At 40.9% G+C, this 23,270-nt stretch overlaps 1 protein-coding gene and 1 pseudogene across 8 annotated transcripts; one reads left to right on the plus strand and one right to left on the minus strand.

Annotated features, from left to right (window-relative positions):
- Positions 1-1,656, minus strand: part of LOC125731441 (forkhead box protein P2-like) — a 112,410-nt pseudogene extending 110,754 nt beyond the window's left edge.
- Positions 1,657-7,885: 6,229 nt separating this feature from the next.
- LOC125731271 (protein phosphatase 1 regulatory subunit 3A-like) lies at positions 7,886-15,939 on the plus strand. Of its 8 annotated transcripts, none has more exons than XM_049005869.1 (5): positions 7,949-8,845; positions 9,928-9,977; positions 10,074-10,138; positions 11,532-12,972; positions 13,234-15,939. In XM_049005869.1, exons 1-5 carry the CDS (start codon positions 8,082-8,084, stop codon positions 15,411-15,413), a joined length of 4,500 nt encoding a protein of 1,499 aa, XP_048861826.1. In that variant the 5' UTR covers positions 7,949-8,081; the 3' UTR covers positions 15,414-15,939. The 8 variants fall into 8 exon arrangements, with proteins under 8 accessions (XP_048861830.1, XP_048861826.1, XP_048861825.1 ...); XM_049005868.1 differs by having other exon boundaries at positions 7,950-8,845; positions 11,532-12,747; positions 12,973-15,939; XM_049005867.1 differs by having other exon boundaries at positions 7,951-8,845; positions 11,532-12,819; positions 13,045-15,939.
- The last annotated feature ends 7,331 nt before the right edge of the window (positions 15,940-23,270 follow it).

A 23,270-nucleotide genomic window follows, 5' to 3' on the forward strand; every position in this document is an offset into this window, starting at 1 on the left:
GTATAACTCAGTTATAATTATAAATGGTAAATATTACATTTTTAGAAATGTGCAGAAGACTATGTTTGACCGCACGAAACGAGATAAATCAGCTAAATTATACATAATTAACTAACATTGTGGAACACGAATAATACGGTTTCACCATCCTGAACAATCACTGACAAGCGAGAATATTTGCTCCGGAAAACTTGAATACTACAGGACTCCAAAACAAAAATTCTGCGAATAGTTACAAGATTTTTTTAGTTTATAAGGGCTAACAAACTATGGAACCAGTAAAGTATTAAAAGGACTGCATTTTACAGCCGTACACATTAAACTGAATATAGCAATATATAAGATGTTCATAACGTGCAGTCTGCAGTAATGTTACACAATTAGAATTTTATGTAAATGATTTTAAATCAACCAATTTCCTACGCTACCCGAGCTTCACACCAAATAACGGCGTATGTTGTATAATCAGCCCATAACTTGTGATAACATCTTCATATCGCTTCAAATAGAGCTATTCTTTCAGTAAACTGTTAGGCCTAGAGCTGTATTTCAAATTACAGAAATCACGTTTAAGTGCATGATAAATGCCATTTTAACGAAGAAGAATACTACTTGAATCTGCTAACAGAACAAGCAGAACTATTTTGATCGTTATTAGGTTTTAGGGGAATGTCTCACACTGTCACAGCTGTAAGCGCACTTCGCAGTTTTCACTTTAACTGCAACCAAAGCCACTTACCTAAGCAAATGTTAAACATCATCAGGTCACTACAACGGATCACTAACTAAATATCTCTCACCTTGTTGGTATATTACAATGAACGGTTCCTAATGGTCAGATGTTACCTAAAATCTGCACACGTGTTGCGTGGAGTTTTTCAATTGAAAACTAAAAACTGAATCTCTGAGGTAATAGTGTAATGCAATGTTTCTCTCGATACTTCTAAAAAGGAACATAATGTGACATGTATACTTACGGTACAGCGAAGACATTTAGCGAAATAAAGGACTCCTTCCAGTCCTATGACAAATAGGCATTCTGTTTTTTTTAACTAAAAATAGTGCTATTTAAATCGTATACTAGTGAGTAGACAAATATCGTTTTAGTGGCTATATCCTGGGTTTCTGTCTTGTTGGCTTTCAACTTGTCTTTCAAAGAACACATTACTGAGAAATGCATTCGCTAAAAGTCAGCCGCCGATACAAAAGACAGCAGGAACCATACAATGCACTGGTAAGGGGAAAAGGCGTTTGCAGAAGATATAATATAGATGGGTACATATCTGTCATCACAGGACGTGAAAACTGTATTCCAGGTGCCATGTAGACGAGTTACTACACATTACTTGCAGATAACTTGTCGATAACAAATGAAGTAAAAGTCAGAGAAGAAAAGGAGATAAACAGCAACGTGAACACTTACCGAGACTTAGAAGTACTTCCTCGGTAAAAAATAACAACAGTCGGCCAGAAATAACTTGCGAGCGACTTTTTACGCTGAGGGCAATTCGCACGTGCGAGCTTCGATTAATCACAAATCAGAAAACGAACAACAAACCGCGGCGTAAACACGCGGGGTATTCCTCCGCTGGCACCGGGCTCCGGGATGCACGCGTACTCTGCTGCCTCCCTCTTTGCCTCCCTCCCTCCTTCCTACTCCGGTTGTTCTGCGCTGTTGTTATCAATGCAAATGAATAAGCCACTAACCCCCGTTATATTGCTCTCGGAGTAAGCCGATGTTGTATGTTTTGCGCCAGGGTTCAATATATCAGAATGGATCCGGTGAGGTATTTGGGACTAGCTTATTAAAATATTGCCCCTGGAGAGGCACTCTTGCGGAGTTGGTTATTGTTATTTTTCGGCGTGCTGAGACCGCCGGTGACGTCACGTCCACCTGCTATGTAAACAAAAAGTCTTTTGAAGTTGCTTATTTGTCCCTGTTATTCATAACCCGCCTTTTAAGACCCGATAAACTCCGCACACTTAGCTTGGACTACATACGTTTACCGCGTTAGCTCATACTGTACCACCCGCTTAATAGACAATGTAGCTCTTTTTCGGTTAGCTTGACAAATGTGTAAAACGGACCGAGAGCAAATAATAGTTTCACAACGAAGGAGTCCGCTCTGCCCCTAAATGTGATCCTAGGGGAGGGCCAGGTACTGTTTCTTTTTTAAATATTAATGTATAGCATTGTGTCTACCACATGATATGAAGAGAGTGCAGTATGCAATACTATAGTTGGCTGTCACGTTATAGCCACCAATACGTACATGTATAATAATATATGTACAATGATTATTGTTCAAATATTTGTACATCGTTAAAGTAACTGCTACAAATCATATGTAATATATTACTTATGCAATGAAAAGTTAGAATTTCGTCTGACAAAACAGTAATGAAAAATGATATATTTCCCAATAAAAAAAAACTTACAATAATTATAAACATTTAGATAAACGTCCGTGTTCAGGAGAAAGATATGGAGATTTTTTTGCATCTGTAAAATTATAAATCGTACCCTACTTTTGCGAAGATCATCCCACTAAACCTTAATCTTTATATTTTACAACATGTGTGTTTGAGAGATCAACTTTTAACTAATGCTGAAAGCAAACACGAAACGCTCGATTCCCAGCATCTCTCCTGCATCCACCATCTACGCAAGTGAAGTTGCAATTGTAATTAGCCGTCGAGTTTTGTGAGTATTTATAGAGTAGCCACAGTACTAATTTTAACCATATTCATTAATTTAGAAACTGATCACATTTATTTGTATAAATTGTGGAAACAAATTTTAATTAAAAAATGTTTGTAGTAGGCTATGTGTTCGGTTTGTTTTAATCCTTATAAACAGCTTAGTCGGAGTTTTATTTTTAAATAGTCTAAAATTGTATTTTATAAAATATAAACATTTTGCATGTGTGTTTTACTATGCTGGTTTGTTTCGATATTTAACTTTTATAGTCTTTAAAATCCATTTGTAATTAAGTGTGTTTTACATTACTGGATCGGTTACGTAGAGTAGAAAATTGCACAAACGGTCGCCTTTCTTTATACTTTCTGTATTGTGACTTACAGTGCAACAAAGCATGTTTAATAACGTTATTTAGGCATTCAACATAAAAATTACCATTTGTTTCATTTTTATTTTTAAAAAACTAAGCCGTGTTAATATTGTGTATTGCACGGATGTTGCCTAATCATTGCGAGTAATTTTTATTGTATTAAATGAATACATGTACATAAAAAATGGGACTACTGTGCTGTGAAAACATTTTAGTCATCATTGATTGTTTTATTTGTATTTAAGATAGGTGTAATATTTCCGATTTTCTTGGTTTTATAAAGTTGAATGGGTCTCTTTTGCAATACAAAGGAAATGTGTCAGGTGTGAAAGCTTGTGAAATATATTTCCGGTAAAATATACATACATTCGTGGGCTAAATATATTTTAAATTCTGTCCCAAGGGTCTTCCAATTTTTGGCAATATTTATATTTGCAGACCTAATTAAAATATTATATTATAATATACATCTGTTATATTTATTTGAAACGCATAAAATTATAAAAGTAATTATAAGTTACATGTAAAATATACATACTATCAATATGTGTATTTAAAATAAATTGTAGTTACGAAAAAGATCACAAAAATCTACATTCACAGTCAGACAAATATATAAATTGTGGTTTTTATCGCCATCTAGTGACCGATTTTCACACAAAACGGCATGATAACTATTATTAGGCGCAGTTAAGTCGATGTGGACTTCTGGTGACCATATAAACAGGATTCGTCCAGAACCTTCTGTTCCCGGCCAGGTCTTCGGGCTTCCAAAGACATGTTCATTGTTATGTCGACTGACTCCATTAATCTGGTTTCTTTTCGTCTTCTTCCTCTTTTACCTTTCAAAACATAATGGTATTTTCCATTGCGTTGAGGCTTCCGGTCCCGCTTATTCATTGTTCATCTTTAACATAATAAAAGAGTTATAAAACAACATATTTGGTCTTTCGTCTTTGAAATACCTCGATATTTTTGAAGACTGTCTGTAACCCTTCACTTATATTCTCGCAAGTGCCAGTCTGCGACGTATTTAAGTGGCTTTTAAAGGAGGCAGAAGTTGTTTATGTCACTAAAGCATGAAAGTTCCATTGTAGACCTACGCAGCTGACATTTTTTTTAGTTTGTACTTAGCTTAGTTTATCGAGTTTTATTGCTAAACCTGCGCATGTATAACAACACGCAAAAAATGCGAATGTAAATAACACAATTCTACAAATTTAGGGAAATGTGGACCGCAATTGTAATTAATCTTTACTACTTTACTTTACTAATTGACACATCCGTCAATTTAAAAGCAATAAAAAGTATAGTATGCAAGCAGAGATAACTGTGCCGTGTACACATTTTAGGCCTAACTGTAACCGTTAATGTTGATGTTACACTTCATAATTCCGTGAATGAAGGCAGAAATGTATTTTTAAGTTTAGATTTTCTTTCATCAGTATTAGGGGTAAAATTAAACTTGGAAATATATATTTTTCAAAATGAAGTGTGGGAGATATCCATAGCGGCAGTATTTGGGAAAACTGACTCTCCAATGTGGATATGGCGCCACCTAGTGCTTTTTGTTGTACATTGTCGGGATATTAAATGATTGTCTAAATGAGCTTAGCTGTGATAAGCGACGAAATTCATGACGAGGTGACATGAAAATACATTCCAAAAGTTTCCAGTTACGGGGATTTTAATAAGAATGAGACCCACAGCACAATACTTTTATTGAAAATTTTCTTTAAAATGGTATGACTTCGCGATTCCCTCCGAAGGGAAACATGGGAATTTGTAACAAAGAGGTTTTTACTCGTGCGGAGGACATTAAATGTAGTAGTTGTCATTTTTCGTAACTGGAGGGTACGTGTCTCCAGCTGACTTAAGAGTGGGCATGTAATTTGCATTACATTTACGGGTTCTGCCGATCTAAGATTGCTCCTGTACTCTGTTACCTTAAGCAACAGCTTCGCCATTTGATCCAGTCTGAAGAATAATAGTCTGCAGCCATCGGTGCTTATGTTGTAAGTCGGTGTCAGATAAGGCTGGGCGATATGGACAAAAAAATCATATCTTGATATAATTTGGCAGAATGGCGATATACGATGTATATCTCAATATATCAGTTCAGTAAGTCAAAACAATACAAAATGTAACAAAACCACTTTAACAAAACAAAGGTTAAAGTCCATGACAAATTAATTTATAATTAACTAACAGGCCCACGGTATCTGAAGTGCTTTAAGTACAAGTGCAATTAGGCTACGGATTATGAACACAATGCAAATGTAAGATAAATATTTGCACGAAAACAAAAACTGACATGTATAAATGTATTTGAAATAATATGGAAATGTAGCATATAACACAAATATAACGATGTTATCAAATAAAAGATAATAGGCTAATAATGACCTGTCACGTACATGCTCTCCATTATTTCAACAAACAAGTTAATAAACTGTAGCCCATAAATTGCACAAGTGCAATTAGGTTTTCGTTTTTATACAACTTTTTTATACAACTTTTAATATTTTATACAAAATATTATATACAACTGTACAAACAACAGAAAATCCTGCTAAGGTGATCATAAGCATTTCATTCTAACCTAAACATTTCAGTACTTCACTACCATTTATAATTTAAAATTTGATTTGATATGATACCTTGCAATACTTGTACTGGAACCTTAAAAAGAATACGCCTTTCGTGCATTTTGAACTGGCTACTTAAATGCGATCTCTAATTACAGCTCTTCCTTTCATATACAGGTTCAGCTACACAGAGACCACAATCGATCCAAGTTGTTACTAATACCCCAACCGTTAACTTTTATATTATATTTTTACACATCAAAAAGTATTCGTTTGCAGTTCAAATGACTATGGCACTGTCCGATGTGAACCTCATGCTATTTTCATAAACTGATTGTGCATCGGGGTCAAGCCTGTCCCAGCATGCGAGTGTGGGTCAGGTTGCTAGCAGAGAAGTGTACTGGAGCCTGGAGCAGGCGGCGAGGGAGCAGGGAAAAGACGTTTCGCAAAACTGAAACGGAACTTCAAATTCAAATTGAAAAACTTTAGAACTACATTTAACTCGGTATAAACCACCTCACTCCATATTTTACAATCGTGATATACCTTCAATCCTAGTGTCATACAGAGAATATTTGGAAGTGGAGCAAAAATACATGTAACGAATACCTGCATTTCTTGACAGTGTTTAACAGGACAGCTCAGTACATCTGAGTTGGCAGTACAGCGCCATCCACTGGAGGAATCTTTGGACCGCTAATCGGTGCACATTACCAGTCTTATCCTAAACAAAGGGAAAAATAAGTTTTTATCATGCTCTCAGCACGGCTGTAATAAGCTCCGCAACAATTTCATACCCACTGACTTAATAACCAGGCATATTTCTTATGTTAAACTGCTTCATGAAACTGCATCACACAGGCAGCCATTTTACATTTAATGTCAGGTGTATACTTCTCAGCTGGGGGCACCTATGACTGTTAAAACTGCTGGCAAACACAGTGTGCTAGAATTGTCTTATATAAAGGGGTGCTATACGGATGCATTCCAGTATGTGATATTAACATCTCCATAAAAGCAAAGCTGCAGCATTTATACTGAACAAAAATATAAACGCAACACTCTTGTTTCTGCTCCCATTTTTCATGAGATGGACTTAAAGACCTACAATTCATTCCAGATACACAATATTACCATTTCTCTCAAACATTTCTCACAAATCAGTCTAAATGTGTGATAGTGAGCACTTCTGCTTTGCTGAGATAATCCATCCCACCTCACAGGTGTGCCACATCAAGATGCTGATCTGACATCATGGGTAGTGCACAGGTGTACCTTATACTGCCCACAATAAAAGGCCACCCTGGAATGTGCAGTTTTTTGCTTTATTGGGGGTCTGGGGACTCAGAACCGGTCAGTATCTGGTGTGACCACCATTTGCCTCATGCAATGCAACACATCTTCTTCGCATAGAGTTTATCAGATTGTCAATTGTGGCCTGTGGAATGTTGGTACACTCCTCTTCAATGGCTGTGCGAAGTTGTTGGATATTAGTGGGAACTGGTACACGCTGTCGTATACGCCGGTCAAGCACATCCCAAACATGCTCAACGGGTGACATGTCCGGTGAGTATGCTGGCCATGCAAGAACTGGGACATTTTCAGCTTCCAAGAACTGTGTACAGATCCTTGCAACATGGGGCCGTGCATTATCTGTCTGAGTGGCTGGTCTCAGACGATCTTGGAGGTGAACCTGCTGGATGTGGAGGTCCTGGGCTGGTGTGGTTACACGTGGTCTGCGGTTGTGAGGCCGGTTGGATGTACTGCCATATTCTCTGAAACGCCTTTGGAGACGGCTTATGGTTGAGAAATGAACATTCAATGCACGAGCAACAGATCTGGTTGACATTCCTGCTGTCAGCATGCCAATTGCACGCTCCCTCAATGCTTGTGGCATCTGTGGCATTTTGCTGTGAGACAAAACTGCACATTCCAGGGTGGCCTTTTATTGTGGGCAGTATAAGGTACACCTGTGCACTACCCATGATGTCAGATCAGCATCTTGATGTGGCACACCTGTGAGGTGGGATGGATTATCTCAGCAAAGCAGAAGTGCTCACTATCACACATTTAGACTGATTTGTGAGAAATGTTTGAGAGAAATGGTAATATTGTGTATCTGGAATGAATTGTAGATCTTTAAGTCCATCTCATGAAAAATGGGAGCAAAAACAAAAGTGTTGCGTTTATATTTTTGTTCAGTGTACAAAGCATGCCTCGTTATACATTGTGTATGTGTTTTGTGCGACACAGAAGGCTGCTAAATGCAGGGTAATTTATGGACTGTCTGAGCTAATTATAGCCTGGAATCTCTGCGCAACAGGGACTGTAAGACGATCCCATCTGCTTATTGCCGGTTCGTCAGATAACAGTGCCCAGACACAGTGCAGCTCTTGTGCCTGGCTGTTTCTCTAACAGCCCCATGGAGTTTGCTGGAGAATCGTTGCATTTTGGTGGCTCTGCTCCTTTGGGGAGTCATGAGAGTCAGCCCTGGGAGCAGGATATGAGAGTCGAGGCTCGACAACCCGAACGGAGAGCTTCGGTGTCCTCCGAAGAATCAGACATAGAGGCCCCTCCAGTCATTGCCAGAAAAGTGTCTTTTGCCGACGCCTTCGGGCTGGACCTGGTGTCCGTGAAGGAGTTTGACACCTGGAACACCCCGACTCCGGCTGCCGTCAGTCCATCGGACCACAGCAGCCTCCAGGACTCTGAGGAATACTGCCTCTCACACCTCTTTGCAGTGCCGTCTTCAGCGGAGGAACTGAGGCGGATACTGCAAGAACAGAAGGTCCAGCTAGAGCATGTGGAACTGCTTCCTGGAACAACATCGCTAAGGGGAACCATCAGGGTCTTGAATTTATGCTTCGACAAGCAGGTATATGCTCGGACCACTCTGGACAAGTGGGGCTCGCGCTTTGACCTGCTGGCAGAATTCGTACCGGGATCGAGCGATGGTGAGACCGACAGGTTCTCCTTCATGTTTAGCTTGATGCCCCCATCCGAGGGGCAAAGGGGTAGGGTGGAGTTCTGCCTCCGATATGAGACGACGATGGGGACCTTCTGGGACAACAACGGTGGAAGGAATTATGTGCTGTTTTATGACAGAAGGACAGTCAGAGACATGAAAGCGCAAGTTCAGGAAGAGCTTTTCCAGCCAAACAAGAAAAGCTGCCTGAAGGCCAGCAGGTGGGCACCCTGGGGTCACCCTGCCTCCTTAACATTCATTCTTTGTCTTCTCAGCTATCTAATGATATTATTATTAATACTGTTATAATAATATTATTAATATTATATAATCATTACTTAGGAAAATCCAGCACATCCATAACTTTGTGGCATCACACAGTTTTAAATATCATTCGATGACAAACGACTAAACATGTTATGGTATGTCTAAAAGCCCAGGTTTAATCCAATAATTGCATTTCCACAACAACGATTGGTTAACAAACTAGTTTTACTTGCAGTCACTTTACTTAGATTGGTTGCCATCAACAACCCTCTGGTAACACACAACACTACACTCAGGCAGGCACGTGGTCACAAGGTAAAATTACAGGGTTAATGAACCCCCCCCCCCGGACTACAGGCCTGCTCTTCGGTGTTGTGACGCCACGTGATTCTCGGATATCCCCATACAGCAGATGTATCAAGCAGTGTTCTGACACTTGTATAAATATTTTACTGATGATGCACATTTCATGCTTAATATCCTGCAGTAATAAAATAACAGATTTTGTAGCGTCTGTCCCCTGAGGACACAGATGTGTTTTGGAAAATATGTCTGAATGTGGATTTGGATTAGCAGGCTGGGAAGATCATGTGAAGTTCATCATCCATGATATTTGTGCAAAAACAATCTCTTGGCAGATGGCCCAGTTTCCTCTTGATCATGCTGAGAATTATTTTTATTTATAAACCCAAACCACTGGGAACAGCAGAATGAGATTCTTCTTAAGTGTTTCTCAAGGAATCAGCAGGACAACAAAATGTTGGCAGTGTTTATGTCATCATACTGTTCATACTGATCATACTGTGCATACTGTTCATTATGAATAACACAATATCACAGCTGAATATGACACTTGGTGGAAATTTCTGAAGTGATGGTTACTATCAGTAAGTGAGAAACACAACTATTAACAAGAGAGTTAAAAACGTCTGCTTACATTTTCATTCATGTTAGCTAACGTGTCATTTTTATCTTTTCTGAGAATCTATGTTGCATTCTTACCCACCAACATCTTAACTGTCTTACTGGTTTTTAGAGACAGTCCAGCTGACTTTCATCTAGCAAAGACTCCTGTTGAAATTCCAGGTAGGCTTCTTTGTGGAGGAACTTAACTTTGTTAAGTGAAGGAATTCTGCTAATGAGCCGTGCAGCTTTTCATTTAAACGTTTCTTATTTTCCCAGATGCAACAGGAATCGACAAAGATGTGGGGTCTGCTGGGACACAGTTAGAAGAGGGCCAGGAGTCGGTGAGGTGTACGCTCATCTCACACTGGTGTACACACATCTCACACTGGTGTACACTCATCTCACACTGGTGTACACTCATCTCACACCAGTGTGCATGCATTTCACACTGGTCTACATGCATCTCACACTGGTGTACACTCATCTCACACTGGTGTACACTCATCTCACACTGGTGTACACTCATCTCACACCAGTGTGCATGCATTTCACACTGGTCTACATGCATCTCACACTGGTACACATGCATTTCACGCCAGTCAACACATATCCCACACCAGTGTACATGCATCTCACACCATTGTACATGCATCTCACACTAGTGTACATGCATCTCACACCATTGTACGTGCATCTCACAACCCAGATGCCTGCAGATCTGGGTGCATCTTCATGCTTCCAACTCACACCGCTTCTTGAGCCACTTAACCATGTGACGTATACCTTTTCATTACCATGACAGGTTCTGTGTCTCATTTTCTGTTTATTTCTGCCTCTTGTCACCAGCTGAGCAAAGCCATGTGCTCTTCTGACTAAGCAGCACTGTATCACATGTTCGTTGAACACAGCAGTATGGAGATCACCATGTACACTGTATCTATCACTGGCGCACAGCAGCTGAGCAGCACACAGCAGTGTGGAGATCACCATGTACACTGTATCTATCACTGGCACACAGCAGCTGAGCAGCACACAGCAGTGTGGAGATCACCATGTACACTGTATCTATCACTGGCGCACAGCAGCTGAGCAGCACACAGCAGATGAGACTGTATACTGCTGTATATCTGATAGCATGCTCATGATGCAGGGAAGTGCAGTGAAATGGATATGTCAAGATGTCCTCAAATGTCAAGAGCGCAGGACACGTGCAAAGTGCTTATGTGCACCATAATGGGGGTGTTGAGGCACCTCGATGCCCAAGACTGTGAAGTGACCCACAGTAAGATGGGGGGTAAATAAACTTCGGTTTTCCCCTCAAGGTTCAAAGCTCATCTCAATCCCACTATTTATTTTTATAAATACTATTTTTAAGAGTGACACTTCTGGAATGGGCCTGTGTGCAGGGGACAGTATCCAGCCCGGCGTGATCTATGCACTGCCACCGCTCTTGGGCTCATCAGAGCTTAAAACTCTAAACCAAATGCTTTCAGCTTTTTCAGAAGTCACACTATCTCATGCTAACTATTCTGCAAGGCTGAAAAAAATACAGTCTGTAGTGTTATTTATTCATTTATGTTCTTCTTGGCTAAATACTGTAGAGATTTTTGCTGGGATGAGTAAAGCTAGCAAAAAATAATTTCAAAAACATACACTTTCTGAAGCGGTGTTTAGTTAAGCAGTAGGATTAGCTCAGGGTTGCTGTGTAAGCTTTAGTCTGTCATCTCTTCACAGGAGGGTTGTGACTGGCACAGCGCCCGCAGGAGCAGACGGAGGATGGCCCGGTTGGTGCAGTTACAAGACCACTTCTCACGCAGGGAGGCAGAGCCTGTGCGGGCAATCACTCCGGAACCCCCTGCAGTCGGTGTGTCACCGTCAGAGAGTGCCACTCCCTGCCCTCCCGGACAGTGCAAGAGTGACGAGCAAGCACAGTCACACCCTCAGGCTACTCTCCCACTCGGTGATGCAGATTCGAAAAGCAGACAGGCTGCTTCTATGCCAACAGACCCATGGGAATCTTTTCTCAGCATTGATAACACAGTGCACGCCACAGCACTGGAGATGGCCACTTCTTCTAGCCCCTTCTTGGATCTGCCTCCTTCCTGTTTGCAGGATGTTATCAGCCAATTAGATTTTAGCAGCAGGCCACCAGTGTTAATGGAAAACCATGAGGGATGTTGCACACGTGGGTCGGATTGGCATCCTCTCTGGGGTGACCTCGAAGTGGAGATCTGCAGGGTAAACACGAAGGGCTCATATAGCGGTAGAGATGACAGACTGCTTGGTCACGATCCTCACGTAGAGTCAGAGTCTCATGAGGGATCCTGTTCTCAAACAGAGTTATACAAGGAGGACGCAGATGTTCGGGGGAGCAGGGAGCAAGCAGGGGCAATCAGGGGGGGCGACAGCAATGCTCAGCTAAATAGTGCAGCTCTCCCTGTTGGCCATTTGACAGCGATTGCTGTAGATCATTTTCCTGTTAGTTCTCTCATGACCCCTGTTACTGGGATTCACTGTCCAACTGAGAATGACAAAGCAGGTTTCCTGCTTGGAGGGAGAAGAGGTGCTAGTGAAAAGGATGAACCTGCTGACAAGATACAAAATACAGCTGCTAAGGAAGAAATTAGCCTGGGTGAAGCAGATGATCGTTTAACTGAAAAAGACAAAATAGTGAGCTGTTCACCCGAAGTTGCTGTCAGAGAGCCAATAGACAATTTAGTTGACATCAGTCCAGGTGGGTTAGTTAACCATTCAGTCAAAATGGCAGTAGATGTATTAGTTAACCAGTCATCTGACATCAGTGCAGCTGAGCTGATTAGCAATTCCACTGAGATAAGTGCAGAAGAGCTGGTTGATAAATTAGCTAAAATCAGTACAAGTGAGTTGGTTAACCATTCAGCTGAAATCGGCGCAGATGAGAAAATTGACCATTCAGCTGAAATGACTGCATGTGAGCTGGCTGATAATTCAGCTGAAATCAGTGCAGTTCAGCTGCTTCACCATTCATCTGAAATCAGTGCAGGTGAGCTGGCTGATAATTCAGCTGAAATCACTGCAGTTCAGCTGGTTGACTATTTAACTGAAATCAGTGCAAGTGAGCAAGTTGATTATTCAGTCAACCATTCAAACAAAATGATAGACAAATTACTTGACCATTCATCTGAAATCACTGCAGGTGAGCTGGCTGATAATTCAGCTGAAATCAGGGCAGTTCAGCTGCTTCACCATTCAGCTGAAATTAGTGCAGATGAGCATGGTGACCATTCATCTGAAATCAGTGCAGGTGAGCTGGCTGATAATTCAGCTGAAATCACTGCAGTTCAGCTGGTTGACTATTTAACTGAAATCAGTGCAAGTGAGCAAGTTGATTATTCAGTCAACCATTCAGACAAAATGATAGACAAATTACTTGACCATTCATCTGAAATCACTGCAGGTGAGCTGGCTGATAATTCAGCTGAAATCAGGGCAGTTCAGCTGCTTCACCATTCAGCTGAAATCAGTGCAGATGAGCTGGTTGATAATTCAGTTGAAATCACTGCAGTGGAGCTGGTTGACTATTTAACTGAAATCAGTGCAAGTGAGCAAGTTGATTATTCAGTCAAAATCACCCCAAGCGATGCAGTCAACCATTCAGACAAAATGGTAGTAGACGAACTTGTTAAACATTCAGCTAAAATCAGTGCAGATGAGCATGGTGACAATTCATCTGAAATCACTGCAGGTGAGCTGGCTGATAATTCAGCTGAAAATAGTGCAGTTCAGCTGGTTCACCATTCAGCTGAAATCAGTGCTGATGAGCTGGTTGATAATTCAGTTGAAATCACTGCAGATGAGCTGGTTGAGTATTTAACTGAAATCAGTGCAAGTGAGCAAGTTGATTATTCAGTCAAAATCACCCCAAGCGAGGCAGTCAACCATTCAGACAAAATGGTAGTAGATGAATTTGTTAAACATTCAGCTGAAATCAGTGCAGATGAGCTGGCTGATAATTCAGCTGAAATCAGTACAATTCAGCTGGTTCACCATTCAGCTGAAATCAGTGCAGATGAGCTGGTTGAAAATTCAGATGAAATCACTACAGTTGAGCTGGTTGAGTATTTAACTGAAATCAGTACAAGTGAGCAAGTTGATTATTCAGTCAAAATCACCTCAAGCGAGCCAGTCAACCATTCAGACAAAATGGTTGTAGACGAACTTTTTAAACATTCAGCTGAAATCAGTGCAGATGAGCATGGTGACCATTCAGCGGAAATCACTGCAGATGAGCTGGTTGATAATTCAGTCAACCATTCAGACAAAATTATAGACAAATTACTTGACCATTCATCTGAAATTAGTGCAGATGAGCTGGTTGATAATTCAGCTGAAATCACTGCAGTTGAGCTGGTTCACTATTCAGCTGAAATCAGTGTAAATGGACTCAACAAAGATGCAATAAAAATGATTCCAGGCAACATAACTTCAAACCAGCCAGTAGGTCATTCAGATAGAATACATCCTGGACAGGTGATAGACCATATAGTTCAATGTTATGGGGACCATTCAGAGTGGAGAGTGGATACATCAGGTACATCCCAGAGTGCAACACTACATCTCTTGAACACCAACAGTGTAGAGAGAATTTTACTAGAGTACAAGGAAGATCGTACGATGTCTCCAATTACAGACAGTCTGGTGTATAACAGAGACTGTCATACAGAGATGGACATTGTAAACATACCACAGGAGCTCAGTATCCAGGATGAGGAAAAAGAGGCCACCAGAGATGAGGGTGACTGTGGAAGATCACAAGCTAATGACCCAGATGAAAGACAACAGGTAGATGCATACAGACTTCGAGACATTGAAAAAGTGAAAAGAAGAATGGAAAATGCATCGAGAGGAAAAGAGGGAGGAGAGGTGACCAGAGGAAGGGAGCGGTCTCATGCAGCAAGAGAAACAGTGGTCCTGCTCCATGCTAAGGGTAGGGGGTTTCTCAGCACCAAGAGCAAGGGTAAGAGTAGTGATTTGTTTAAAGCAGGGCTGGAGGACTCAATGGACGCAGGGAAAGCGTCATATGTAGGGCAGGATATGGGTGTTGAAGAGGGAAATCTGCACAGCACCATTGTGAGCCTTCCTGGGAATAATGAGCTCAGAGTAAAAGACCTCCAAAGGCAAGAAGAGAGACAGCCCCCAGCTAGTGCTGTGGAAGGCCTTCCCACACCTGCGAGTACAAGGTGCTCGGCCAGGGACTGGGGAGACCACATGCCCTGCATCTTGACAGATGAGGACGCTGAGGACTCTCAGGGAATAGCAGTGCCCTTCCACTTAACCCTGGGAACACAGAAAGAGCCTATAGCTGTCAGAATGAGCCCCGAGGAGCGAGCAGAAGCTAAGAACATGGGGTACATGTTGCATCTGCTGGGAATAATCACCCCACATCATCTCACAAGAACAGTCTTGTACGTTGTCCTGTTAGCTGTCCTCTGTGTTGCAGTTTACCAGTATGGCTTTCTGGCTTGCTTTGCACTTTATCTGTGTTTGGCTTGTCTCTTATCCCATCACAGAGAGAAACAAGACTTACAAGAAAGGGACAGAACAAAACAGTCAGAAAATAAAGAATACAGACCATGATTGTGCCAACTTCAGATGTATTTGGACATTTTGAATTGATTCATGGTTTGTCTCAAGATCTTGTGAGAACAAAATAATTTTTCGGGAACCAAAATAGTGAAGGTTTATTAGATAGAACTTTGTTAATCTTAAATGGACCATTTGGATAATCATTAATTGGCATTTCAGATATTGATGCTGAGTACTGAGTGTCTGAGGAGTAGATGAATTGTAGTGCCATTTGGGTAGGTCTTTCTCATAGACATGGAACATGTGTTGTCATTGATTCCTCACTATGTCAGGACACTGTTTGTCCTCAATAAAAAATGTCGAAGTGTAATCATTTGCCAAACGATGTTCATGATTAGTGTGACTGGCTGAGTCAAATTGCAGAGTTTGAGTTTTGGTCATGCTATTGATATTTTCCCTCTAAATTAAATTCATGTTTATGAATGAATTTAACAGGCTTTCATGAATATGTGATATTTATTTGCTTTATGTTAAATATCCTGTCATATTAAAATAAAATTATATTGATTTTGTAAAATCTTTTGTAAGATAATTTGCCTGATCCTCAGCTTTTCAGTCAGGCTACAGTCATTTGGCTACAGAGTTTCAGAAGACATTTCCATTGGCTGGTTTTACTTCAGGTGACTCAATATTTCCCAGGCAATGGAGTGGCTATTCCCACTCTATCCCTGCCCTATTTCTCCTGTCACCAGATACCGACCAGCATCAGTGACATATTGGGTCACCAGCCGAGTCACGCGCACATGTGAAGACGCCGGAGTCGTGGTGGACGTGACTCCACTTTTTAGGACGCGGGCGGTGGCACTAGCAGACTCGGACACATTTCCAGATGGTGAGCCCTGCTCAGCAGCCAGGCAAGCAGCCAAGTCCTGATCTTTCCAAACCCATTGTTTTTCCACAGAGACAATGGTACAGTGAATCATGACAGATTTAATTTATGGAGGCGATCCAGTCATTGACTTTTATTTTTTGTATGTGTATAACATGAGGCTGTATTTGAAGAAGGTCATTTGATATGGTTGGCAGCAATGGTGACCTTTAGTTGCTGGCTCAGTGATTAAGGCCGGGACAGCTGGAGGTGCTCGTCAAGCAGGCTTCAAAATGCCTATCTGCCCCAAAGGTCAGTTGGACGGCTAAATCCCCTAGTCTGTAGGGTCAGTGCATATCTGATCCTGCTCTTCGTGTCTCTTCCCCCTTTGACCAGCAGGTGTCACTGACCTTCCTGGGTTGTCACTCTTTGTCTGAAAACCTTTGTATGTGCATTTTATTCCCTGGGCCATTACTTAGCTTGGTGGGTTGAGTGTGCAACTCTGAGACTCTTCCGGTCATTGCGTTGCCCTGCTTGTGTTCTGCATCAGTATCCCTGGTGTTTAATTTCCAGTTTGTAGTAAGTATTCCTAGTTTTGGTGTTTGTTAATGATAACCCAATCAGCATAGTACAGGGAAACAGGCAACAGGTGGAGGAACTAAACAAATAACACACAAGGATTTTCAGACAAGGAGTGACAAGCCAGGATGGCCAGCGACACCTGCTGGCCAAACTGGGAATAGACATGAAGGGTAGAATGAGACGGGCGCTGACCCTGACAGAGTGACTGTCTACCCAGGGCTCACGCAGCCCATACACTTCATTTGTCTTTTTGCAGGTAGAACACAACTAGACTCATCAAAGGGGCAAATACTCAGTTACCCCCCACCCCCGCACAGGACTCTGCAATAGCACGGAGCAGTTTCTGTCATTGATGTTTCATAAAACATTTAAGTTAGGGTTACATGGTTGAGCAGATGGAAAACAGATTAAAGTGTTTGCTGTTTAAGCAGTATATACAGTATATATATGTGCTACACTCGAACCCATCGCCCTGTCCTTCTCCCTGTCTCAGTTTTGTAACCTCTTGCAGGAAAACACCCAGAAGCTTGGCACTGCGCTGCTGCTTGCTGCAGCTGCCTAAACATTTACGTTCCTCATGTCAGATATCGATGTCTTCATGATCCGTTTCACAGTCCTTAACTGTCCTCAAACACGAGACAACCCACATGTGTCAGCAACATTTAAGGTGACTAAATGCCATCCAGGCAGCAGCTTCCCATCGAGTTTGGTTTGACCATAGATCTGAGTCCAGAGGCTGGAATGTAGAACTGATAAGGTGATGAAGGTCGTGCATTTGAAATTAAACATGGTGATATAAAAGCCCCCATCGAAAAACACTGGCAAAAAAAATCCCATTTATCACCAGGGATGATAGGATTTCACTTCCGATTTGAGTAGTTTGGTTCCTTTTTTTTTTTGTACTCCAAAGAAATCTGTTTTTAATCACTCAAAGCGTTTCCGATGACCTGGGACCAAATCAAACTAATGCAAGAGCATCATTACTCGAAATCACGCCAAGTCCGCAGCTGGCAGCCTTACTTTGCATGATGATGAAGCAGATTCTGCAGTAACATGCTGATTTGGTGAAAATGTCATGAGCAAAAACCATATATTTTTATTTTTTTATAATTTATACCATATCCCAGTTGCGTGTAACAATATAGTAATTTCACATAAAGTGCAAGACAGAAAATAGCAGCCAAATGTTGTTTATCTCCAGTGTTTTTTAAGTTGCTGCCCGAGAACTTGAATGCAGAACCATGTAAGAAAACATTTATGGATTATTACTCAATTGTCATATTTTCCTGGGTCAAAAACCAATTTCCAGTTTCCTTTATCAGCAAGTTTATTTTTTGCTATTTTATTTCTTTTCAGGTGAAGTATTGCTAGATCTTTGTAGGCATTCACCTGGAAAAACTTTTGAAGTTTGAATTTCTTGACTTATATAGCATATAATTGATCTGTGCAAAGTACCTTTAATATGAAAGTGTAACTGAGGTGTACAGTTCCTCATTTCACCATCCTGTGTTGCAGCTCATCATGTTTAAAAACTATCAGAAAATCATATAATTATCTGCTCATTCAAGCCCATTTTAAAAGCCCTGGTTTGACAATCATGCACATTATTCTGTCACAGATGAATAATGAAGACATCACATTGTGATTCTTGTGTGTAATGTGAGACATGGAATTCAACAGTGAACTGCAGATCTAATAGTAGGCTTGTGTTTGAAATACCTGTTACAGTGTCTCAGCTCCCGAATTTAGGTTATATAGTTTAAATCCTTCGTGACAATCACCTTGTTTATCCAGTTACTGAAATAACAGTTTCTGTGATGTGGGTCAGTATCTATTGCCATCACATCCTGATGAAACAACGAGGGTGTTCTTACATCCAAAATGTATCCATATGTGTTTGCCAACTCCAGAAGACATCCAACTGTGAGATTATTCTGAGTTGGTGATCTTTGTCTTGGTCACAGCCAAAAGACACAAAGACAAAAACATCGCGGATATATAATTTCAAACACTACCTTAACAGGTACAAAGCTGTTACATAAAGTGAAAATCTGTCGTCACATCTAAAAAGACAACAGGGTTCAAAGTGCCCTATCTCATCACGTCTTCATATTAAAGCTAATATATACGACTGTAAATAATCTAACCACTAGATGGCAAAATTGCTCAGTTTTTCACTTTCATGTGAGGGGCGTGGCCATGACTATGATGGCATCCATAAGTACTGCCACATTGGCTGATGACTCAAACTGCAGAAGCCAGTCAGAATACAGTTCATTAAGACTCCAAAGCCTCTTTTTTTGCACATACTAAACCTGGAGATGGACACTGCCATATTAGGCCTTTTGCACCATAAGATTTAAAAGAGGCTTTAACTGACATCCTTTATAATTTAACCTTTATAATCTTTTTATTAATAAAACTCAATTATAATTCATAGAAGATCAAATTGATTTGACTGTTTTGATCCTGGTTATTTTGCAAAAGCCGTTTTTCTTTCCTGCTAATGAAAGCAGCGTTAGTGTTAATTCTCGGCACAGAAGGTCTTTATCCTCCCTCCCAGAAAAGCAGAGCAGACAATCTGCTCCACACGGTTGGGGACATCATGCCAGTTCTAAAACAACAGCTTTTTCGGATCAGATTCTCTCCAGTCAGTCCCTCTAAAGGGGCTCCTGAATAATGATGAGTACAAACCAGAGACTGGGGGGTGAGTGGCTCGGCAGGCGGCCTCTGTGGCCCTGAGCACGACCCTTAGCCCCACAGCTGCAGGGCCGCTGCATGCTGACGGACCACCCAGTCTACCTGCACTTGTGTAATGGCAACATAATGGATCATTTAATATTTTTCCATACTGGAGGCTGGCAGTGAAGTCCCTGAACCTTAAGCTTCACGGTGTGAAACATACACCAAATGAACTATGACACAGACATTCATTCATTCTCAGTCTGTTTTTATTATTTTATTGATGAATTACACCTCAGTGACAAACTGTACCTTCTGGGTAGGATCTGTGGGGGCGGGGGGGGGGGGGTGCTAGCTTTTACTCAGTTGTACTAATAACAGATAGATAAGCAATGCTGAAGGGAATTGCTTACCTTAAGAACATCTTCTGTGTAAATCTGTATGTGCGTGTGTGTCTGTGTGTTACGAGCCTGCTCACCCAGTCCAAAGATTTCTGGCATCCTGGTGATAGGTGCCCAACCTCTCCATAAACCAGTTAAATCTTTACATTAATGGGAAAAGCTCCCAGAGGAGAGTGGAAATGGATTATAAGCTGAGCTCCTAAGGACTGTGCCGATTCAATTTTCCCAGAGATTCTGGCTACGGTAAAACCTACACATGTGTAAATGAGTAAATTAATTGCCTTTGCATGACTCTGGGACCATTAAACACGTTGTTGTGAATGCTTCACTGCAAACCTGTTCAGGTAGCAGATCCTGCCTTGGGAGGATGAGAGTGCCTTTGGCACTGGGCCACTAGTCATAATACTGTGCCTTTGTAGCACTTTAATCTCTGTATCTGCAGTATTATTATGACACGTTAATCTCTGTAGCTATGGCTGTATTATTGTAACACATTAATCTCTGTAGTTGCAGTTGTATTACTGTAACAGGTTAATCTCTGTACCTATGGCTGTGTTATTGTAACATGTTAATCTCTGTAGTTGTAGTTGTATTATTGTAACAGGTTAATCTCTGTACCTATGGTTGTATTATTGTAACACGTTAATCTCTGTAGTTGTAGTTGTATTATTGTAACAGGTTAATCTCTGTACCTATGGCTGTGTTATTGTAACATGTTAATCTCTGTAGTTGTAGTTGTATTATTGTAACAGGTTCATCTCTGTACCTATGGTTGTATTATTGTAACACGATAATCTCTGTAGTTGTAGTTGTATTATTGTAACAGGTTAATCTCTGTACCTATGGCTGTGTTATTGTAACATGTTAATCTCTGTAGTTGTATTATTGTAACACGTTAATCTCTGTAGTTGTAGTTGTATTATTGTAACAGGTTAATCTCTGTACCTATGGCTGTGTTATTGTAACATGTTAATCTCTGTAGTTGTATTATTGTAACAGGTTAATCTCTGTACCTATGGTTGTATTATTGTAACACGTTAATCTTTGTAGTTGTAGTTGTATTATTGTAACAGGTTAATCTATGTACCTATGGTTGTATTATTGTAACACATTAATCTCTGTAGTTGTAGTCGTATTATTGTAACAGGTTAATCTCTGAACGCCATGGCACATTGTGTATCAGCACCTCACTGAGTTTGCTAGAGGAAAACAGCAACATTTTCCTGCAATCAACTGATTCTGCCCGGTTTTTTTGGTGGCAGAGGTCCTGCCTTCACCTCTTTGTTTTTATTCAGAATATCATTTGTGACCTTTGTTAGAAACCTGTTATACATTAGGCTGTAAATACTAGTGGCGAAAACTCTGTCCGGAAACTCGCAGCTGATTTTGTAAGGAAATGCTGCTTTGTCGACCTGACACCATGGCAGGCACCATGAAGATGAAGGTTTGCTTGTGGCAAAACCTCAGCGGAGGTCTGTGACGCACCTCGGCATGACGCACTCATGCTTCTATTGATATCTGGGTTTGTTTTCACCACCGTATGGTAAAAACAGTTCATGGAGAGGAAGTAGTTTGTGTTCCGTTAATTCAGGAGACTGATTTTTGCCATGAGTGACAGGGCCGCGAAGGGCCCAGTGCCCTGAGTCTACCAGTGTTCAGAGTCTCCATGCGCTAAGGGGAAGGAGGCTGAGAGGATGCACAAAGGCAGTTGTGTAACAGTCTTGAGGACGCCACCCACCAACCACTGTTAAGCCCAGGACTACAGTGTTTTATTTAAGCTCTCTACGTGGGTGTTCCACAAAGCAGGGGGGTGGTCCACAAAGTAGGTAATGTTCCAAAAAGCAGGGGATGTTCCCCAAATCAGGGGATGTTCCCCAGCAGGGGCATTGTATGTACATGTGCTGCTGCGTACAGAGTTATGTGTGCAAACCTGTATCTGCAGGTATGTACTCTTATGTGTTGTGTTATTGTGGGAGATTATAGCCACCCAAAGCATCACAAAACAACAGTGATGTGCCATCGTGTTACTCTTATTGTTGTTGTTAAATGACCATATGATGGTGGCTCATGCAAAATAGCTATATGAAAGCAAGGGGGTGCCCAATTTCATTCTTGGACAGAGACGTTGCCATAGTGACTGCCTCTGTGTCGAATTAGTATGAGAGAGATGCTTGCACAGCCTCTCATATGGCAACAGGAATTTCTGAGGTTGTTTGTCTCTGCTGGTTCAGTGTCTTAAGCAGCTATATTGCAAAAATAATTATATATATATATATATATATATATATATATATATATATATATATATATATATATATATATAAATTATATCAATTGTGCTTTTACGGCTGGATCCAGCACGAAAAGTTGCATCAATGACCTTCAAAGAAGATCTTCAGGTATTCCACCAAATGCAGATTCACTCCAGAGAGCATCTGACCTCCTAAAGAAATGCAAACTCAGTCAAACGTGATGTAAAAATATCTGTCATTTCAAGGAAATATGACCCTCTATCACTAGAACCTTTTAGCCTTTTGGGAAAGTTACACAATTACCTTATTCCTCACAACTGCACCCCCAACACCATCTTTGGCTTCTTACGCTACACATGCATGTTAATTGCATCAAGTGTCATTGTACCAACGTGGAAATACATGGGTGCTTGTGTTTAATTTCTTTCCAGATGAGTCACTATCAGATAAACCATTTTATGTTTCACTGCCTCCAATTTCACTGTCAATATTAATTCAATCAAAATTACATAGAAGATCCAGATCATCTTGTCTTTCTGAAGATGATCCAAGTCTGCCCTGCGGAAAGCAGTGCAGCGCTGTGCATTCATGGTTTAAGTATGGAAAATGCTCAGTAATAAATTCTGGAGTAGCAGTACACACTGTTCAAAGGCAATAGAATGAAAGCACAGTCTGCTGGGAACAGTGACTGTTCAGTACACTAGGGCAAAGTCTAACAGATCCTGCAGTAACGGCTTCATCTTGACCTCTAAAGACCTGAAAGCATCCAGGTACATATTCAGGCCTGAAGAACTCAACTACTTTCCAGATCTGAGGTTACTTTCCTCCTGGGCCCTTATGTTTTCCTATGTTGGGTCTTCTTTGTGGCCACGCTGACAAGGAGCAACAAACTAGGCCTCGTGAACAAGCCATGATCTTCTCTTAGTCTCCCTGACTAGATGCCAGGCAAGGAAGTTCACTGCGGAGAGTGATGGCTAATGACATAGATCCCAAGGATTACAACCTTTTTCATTTTAATTAGACCACTGCATTGTCCTTGGTCTATATCACTATATGTTTCCATACACATTTATTATCAGATTGCGTTTCTGCATACTTTCTCCTGACACTCATAATTTCCCCA

This window comes from Brienomyrus brachyistius, chromosome 1, assembly GCF_023856365.1.
Source record: "Brienomyrus brachyistius isolate T26 chromosome 1, BBRACH_0.4, whole genome shotgun sequence".
NCBI classification, from domain to species: Eukaryota; Metazoa; Chordata; class Actinopteri; order Osteoglossiformes; family Mormyridae; genus Brienomyrus; species Brienomyrus brachyistius.